This window comes from Gymnoscopelus braueri (genome assembly GCF_963280865.1).
Source record: "Gymnoscopelus braueri genome assembly, chromosome: 13".
In the NCBI taxonomy this organism is placed as follows: Eukaryota; Metazoa; Chordata; class Actinopteri; order Myctophiformes; family Myctophidae; genus Gymnoscopelus; species Gymnoscopelus braueri.
In genome coordinates this window covers 29,274,458-29,280,978 of record NC_137615.1, presented here as the reverse complement: position 1 = coordinate 29,280,978, position 6,521 = coordinate 29,274,458, and the positions used below count along the sequence as shown (strand labels likewise).

General features: G+C 40.1%; 1 protein-coding gene across 2 annotated transcripts; it reads left to right on the top strand.

Annotated features, from left to right (window-relative positions):
* The first annotated feature begins 263 nt into the window (after positions 1-263).
* Positions 264-6,383, top strand: b9d1 (B9 protein domain 1). Of its 2 annotated transcripts, XM_080447298.1 has the most exons (7): positions 264-462; positions 1,258-1,326; positions 1,581-1,692; positions 1,877-1,973; positions 4,358-4,420; positions 5,063-5,130; positions 5,627-6,383. In XM_080447298.1, the coding sequence occupies exons 1-7, from the start codon at positions 397-399 to the stop codon at positions 5,788-5,790; spliced, it is 639 nt and encodes a 212-aa protein (XP_080303424.1). In that variant the 5' UTR covers positions 264-396; the 3' UTR covers positions 5,791-6,383. The 2 variants fall into 2 exon arrangements, with proteins under 2 accessions (XP_080303424.1, XP_080303425.1); XM_080447299.1 differs by lacking the exon at positions 1,258-1,326.
* Positions 6,384-6,521: the final 138 nt, after the last annotated feature.

Here is a 6,521-nt window from a genome sequence, read left to right as displayed (position 1 = left end):
TCAAGAACATTTAGAATTCCAGACTTGTAACAGAGTATTTCTACATTGCAGTATTTATACTTTTACTTAAGTAAAACATGTGAGTACTTTTTCCACCACTGGCAAGAACAAGAGCAGGCGATCACTTTTGCGCACAACAACAACAACACCGACTCATGTTGTTGCGCGTCACGTCTGCGTTCAGTTTGATCCTCGCAACTAGCCGTAGGGAGAGCAAGCGTTGCCCCCAGCAACGGGGGTAGCTTATTCGTTAAATCGGCTAGCTCAATGGGCTAGCTAGTAGCTCTTCTTAGCTTTATTGACCAGAGAAACCCTGAAATAGGATTGATTGATGTGCTCGTACAGTCACACCTCGGTGTGATCACATTACAGTGTTACTACAGACACACTACAGTGATGGCTGCTGCAAACAACCCGTCGGTGTTTCTGCTCATGGTCAACGGACAGATCGAGGGAGCGAACGTGAGTGTCTGTCCTCCCGTCCTGTCCTGTGTTGTTTATAATGTGGAGGAGGTCAGCTATGTGTCCCTCCCTACAAGGACAAAATATGTCCGTGCATGGCTAGACTTGGCCTTTTGTGTGGCGAATCTTAGATTTTTAAAGTTTTTTTTACATATTATAATGTTCTTATTTTGATCATGAGACCCAATCACTGAATGTCAGTCTCCAGGTTTTCTTCAGAATATGTATGACACTGATGATTTATTATGACACTATGGCACATTAGGAGTCCACTGGTACAGTGGTTCTGATTGATTGATTGATTGATTGATTGATTGATTGATTGATTGATGTACTTTATTTAGTAAGACATGAGAACAATAGTACATGGAAGTAAAAATTCACAATACAAGGTCTACTAAACTGGAAGACTCATTAAGCACAGAGCTTGTTTAAAATTAGATCCCCATGCACACAAATCATGATGACATATAAGACGAGACAGACAGATATACACACTGCTAGCCTTCTCTAACTTTCTTTTTATTTTCAAGGACCCCCATAACTCTGAGAGTGTACAAATGGAACCAAATGGACCCGTAGGATCCATTTGGTTCCATTTGTACACATTTGTACACTCTCAGAGTTACAGACCTGTAAACGTTTGTTTCTGGTCATATAATTTTCAATTCATTTTTATGTCCATGGCAAAGATAGAATTTTGACAAAAATGTCCACCATGAGCCAGCATGGCGATGAACCCTGGTTTATCCTTATAGATAATTGTTTTTGTTGCATGTTTTTTTTTTTTTTCAGTTTCCAGATTACGACGATTTGTACTGTAAATACTGTTTTGTCTACGGGCACGACTGGGCTCCTACGTCGGTGAGTACTGTAGTAATGAATCATATCTATTTGGTTTCACGTTATATTCATGAACGTGGTTCCATATCTATGGTTCGTCAATGTGTATTGATAAGATATCAATTAATGAGGAAGTAGGCCTACTGAAAATGGAACATTTGTCCCAATTTTCACCATTTCTTCTTCTCTCTCATCTCAACTTGTCTCTCTTTTCCTTTCTCCCAATCCCCACCCCCTCTCTCTCTCTCTCTCTCTCTCTCTCTCTCTCTCTCTAGGGATTGGAGGAAGGTATCTCTCAGATCACCTCTAAAGGCAGTCACCCCCCTCACAGACTAGTGTGGAACTTCCCTCTGGAAATTACTTTCAAGAGCACCAATCCATCTGGCTGTGAGTAGAACACACAGATGGACACAACACACACACACACGATTGACAGCTTTTTGCACCCCCAGAATAAATACACTATGTATAAATTATAACCCTGTGATTGAAATATTAATGTAATGGATGACAATGAGTAAAACTACTGAGCAACATTCGTGAGGTACGTATTTGTCTGTGTGTCCCCCAGGGCCTCAGATGGTGGTGAGTGTCTACGGCCCAGATACGTTTGGCAACGACGTGGTCCGTGGCTACGGAGTCACACACATCCCCATCACCCCTGGACAGTCAGTATCACTTCCTTCCACTCTATTCTCCCTACTTCCCTCTTATGCACATTCAGACAGTTAGCACAGACACCCCATCTAATATTACTTTAAAAGGGCCCCTGGCTAATAAGCCTTATATGCCATAATATGTCCCTCTATAACTAAAGCCCTCTATAACTAAAATTTAAAATTTAAAACACCTTAAATATTTTATTTCTTTCTTTTACTCAAGGTAGATGGCAAATGACGCAAGGTGATGATGTCATTTGCCCATGTGTGGTCCAGCCCTTCAATGTATGGAATACATATTAACCTTAGGAGGAAGTATTACGTTTTTTTTTTTTTGCACATGCATTCCATAAATCACATAGGGCTAGTCCACACATGGGCAAATGACATCATCAACCTGCGACGGGCATTGTCCCGCTTGAGTAAAAGATGAACTATTTCTGAAATAAATACAATATTTAAGGTGTTTTACATTTTTAGTTAGAGGGCAATTATAATGTATTAAGGCATATAAAGCTTATTAGCAGGGATCCTTTTAACGTGTGTATAAGCAACATAAACGAAGGCCATAGAGGCCAAAACGTGGTGTTTTTAGACTTTTTACCGCTAAATAAATACATATTTTTTGGAGCATTAAGACGTGGGTTCTCCTTCTCAACATAAAAAACATCCACAGTCCATTTAGACACAATGCAGAATAGACAGACTGGCTTTATTGCCAAGTATGAGGTTCATTCTGCTCTGCTTCTCTAGAATACAATATGCTACCCTGTGCTCACAGTTACACCGCTGCCTCAACCTCCAGTCTAATATTATCCCTCTGTCTTCTCCATTCCCCCGTGCTCTCATTGCCTCATATCACTTCTACCCACTGAAATATTAATCAGTAGATTAATCAAAGTCCTTTAAAAAAAAAAAGTCTCTTCACTCAAACATCATCTTGGTAATGCCTACTGGATAGTAGCTTCTGACTAAAACCTGATTTATACTTTTAGTCCATGAGCCAGAGCCCCAAAAATGAGCAATGATTATCGAAAGAGTGGGCAAAACCATACCTATATTAAATTGTTTATAGGGTCAATATAAGTAAATAAATATATGATAACCTTTCCACAGGAGCAGCTTTTTCATATTTATCACACATTTTGTTGGGTGGCCACAGCTGAGTGGTTAGTGAGCCCGCCTAGGGAGCCAGAGGCCCTGGTTGCCATAGGTACGATTCCAGGCCACGCCAGCATATGTGTCGATGAAATGAAATTTGTCCCTCAGCAAGACTCTTAACCCCTAATTGCTCACAGGCCCTCATTGGAAACAAGCCCGCAAGGACTTTCATGAACGTCCTGTTAAAAGGAATTATCCTGTTATTTTCCCCATACGTACATGACAGGTGAAAAAAATTACAAAATCTTTAAAATAGTTATCATAATGAAACTTCCCCAGTTGATTACTTACATGAAGACAATGATTTATCGTATTACAAGTTTTCTGAAATTGTATATTTAAATATGCAAATTAGGCATTTAGTCCATGAGCCAGAGCCCCAAAATTGAGCCAGATATTGAATATTCCCTTGTTAAAAACCTTTGACTCCAACATCTTAACAAAATGAAATAAGAATGTTGACTCTGGCTTTGTCCAATGTTCCAATGTTGATTCTGGAAAGTTATGCAAATTCGGGCATATTTTCCTAATGCCTAATTTGCATATTTAAATATTCAGAAAACTTGTAATACCATAAATTAAGACTAAGTCTTACGACTATTTGTCGTAAGACTTAGTCGAATGAACCGATCAACAAGCTCACAATGTGACATGTCTGCTTGTAGATCTGCTATTTTCAGCATGCGACTCTGTTGTACAAAGGATGGAAAAAAAATCCCCTCTAAATCTCAAAAACATTCAATAGTCTACAGTAGTCTTGACTGAAACGTTGATATGTTTTCAACTCTTTGAATCGGGAGTCCTCAAAACCTGAAGTTCTTCTGACATACTTATTACGATTTTCATTACGTATTTAGGAATACTGGCGACTTGTATGTAACACAGAATGTAAAATTGTGTGCTCTGGCTTGATATTAAACTGTCTCTGGATTAGTATCTCACCTAAATAGCTTAATGGATAATGATGTCACATCCTGTGTCTGTTGATACATTGGACTCTTTCTCTCCTGTTGTCCACATTTCTCACCATAAACCTCCTGTACACGATCTCGTCTCTGCTCCTCCTCTCGCATCCATATTGTCTCCTTCTGTCACCTCCTTCCTTCATATCACTGTCTGCTTTGCAAGCACAGCCTCTGTGTTCATTTAACTCTTGAACGTGTACAAATGTAAATGCATAAACGAACACAGATTTGACTACGCTTTGAAATGAACCTCTCTTTATTCATCAGACACACAAGAACTATCCCCATGTTCGTTCCCGAATCCACGTCGAGACTTCAGAAATTTACGAGGTAAGATGGAGTGAACAGTCTTTGAAGTGTGTGTGCGTGTTCTACATGAAGCCCTAGTGATCTAGCTCATCAGATATTCTTGCTTGAAGATGAGAAGAGGAATGGCTCTGGATGATGCAGCCCATCTCTGTAGCGTTATCAAATATTTACTGCTGCTTTCTGTGTGATTGTCTAGTACTGCGTGTAGACGGCCCAACTACTCCCCAGTAGTGAATGTAATTATCCAACTGTTCCATATTAATGATATTATTATCATTAGTATGCATCCACACCGTCCAGAGTAATGAGCTATGCAGAAGTAAAAATGTACAGTATACATGCTGATATTCTTGTAATACGTAATTATTATTATTTTTTTAACAATGATCACTCAAATATTAATCCCCCCTACACACACACACATCTGCATCCTTAAAAAATACCGGTACATATCGGAGAACATATGATATATCTGCGATAGCCAACATATATTCGGCTGACTGATATGTTGTCAGACTCTAGTATAGTTACAGTATGAAGCCTGCAACTTAAGCACATACTGTACCCAGACACTCAAATGAAGATGAATGCCCAGTGCCTAGCAATGTCTCCCTCATAACATTACTAATATTTATATTGTTTTAATTCACTTGTCTCATACAGCTGGCTGCTCGGCCGGCGTCCTGAATACATAGATCCTAAAGTGGTGGCCCAGGGAGAGGGCAGAGAAGGTACGTGTGTAATCTGAGGGAGCAATATCCTCCAATTACAAGGACCCAAAATTTGACATGCATTAAACCAGTGGTTCTCAAACGTTTTAGAGCTGAAGAGCTGTTTTCTGAAGTTGTATTTACTTATGCATGTAATAATGGTGACAACTATCAATAATTTAGCTGGGGGCCCCCTGAAGGACCCCTGGGGGTCCCCGAACCGCTGATCTATACCCGATACACTTTAGCCATGACCCCAGTGAAGTTCGAGTACGCTAGTTAACTCTTTAACTGCCAAAAACGGGTCTTTTTTTGTCTTTTTTTTTTTTTGGTTTATCTCAAAGGAACTAGGAGATAACGCTATCCAAAAAATTGCTGCTCCATTCACTTCAATGTTAAAAAACAAACAGAGGAAAAATGCACCTTTTTCCTGGCACTGGGACGACACAGTCTGAAATAAGTGTGGCAGTGAAAGAGTTAATAAACCCTTGTGTACCGTGTGTCTTCTGTCTCTCAGTGACGCGGGTTAGCTCCCAGGGATTCGTCACACTGTCCTTCAACATCATGACTAAAGACATGAGGAAACTGGGATACGACACCACTCCTACAAACCCTGCAAACACACTGGCACACTCTGCCTCGTCTGGCCTCGCGCCGCAAGAACAGCTGTACGGCACCTGAGCGCTGCATTAGGGGTTCCCTTTAATCACTTACGGCTGACACTGTCGCACGGTGAAAATAGCCCACCTACAAGCTCACGTGTTTTGAGCTTGTAGATGGGCTATTTCCGTCGCGCAACACCGGCATACAACAGGGCATATAGGCCTAGACTGTTTGAGAACTTTCGCCTATGACATGCACAAAATAGTGATACCAGGATGTGGTTAATTATCAGATGGGAGTAGGCTATCCTTGCAGACATGTGGTCCTCCCCAAAGTACTGTACATACACCCTACAACATGTAAACATAAGGGATGAAAGCATCACTGTCAGTCTTTGACCAGAAATTCTCAGTGTAAATCTTCTGCAAAGTGTGTACACTACCAGCTAAGCTAAAGCAAGCCGATATATAGTGGCAAAGATGACCTCTGACTTAACACTCATACAGTACCATACCCACAGTGTGTCTTATAATAGGAATGTTTGTAGGGTGGAAAAATCATGTTAATGTCTCTATTAGGCCATGTATTTTATTATGAGAAACCTGTTTGTAAGCACTTGGATTTTTATATTTTCTACTGTATTTTGTATTTTTAATAAATTTGTACTTTGACTTCAGAATTCTGGCCATTTTTAACGCCCCAAACAATTGCACAATAGTTAAACTGTACTGAATCAAAGCCCTTCACCCAAAGGATGGAATAAGTTCCTTACTCTCAGTATTAACCTAATATGAACCCAAATGCATTGA

Bases quoted from the DNA above. Each gene is read 5' to 3' on its own strand.
- b9d1 (XM_080447298.1), top strand. From the start codon at position 397: ATGGCTGCTGCAAACAACCCGTCGGTGTTTCTGCTCATGGTCAACGGA. The intron at 1,974-4,357 runs GTCAGTATCACT...TTTATTCATCAG, and splicing joins ATCCCCATCACCCCTGGACA to ACACACAAGAACTATCCCCA. The intron at 4,421-5,062 runs GTAAGATGGAGT...TGTCTCATACAG, and splicing joins AGACTTCAGAAATTTACGAG to CTGGCTGCTCGGCCGGCGTC.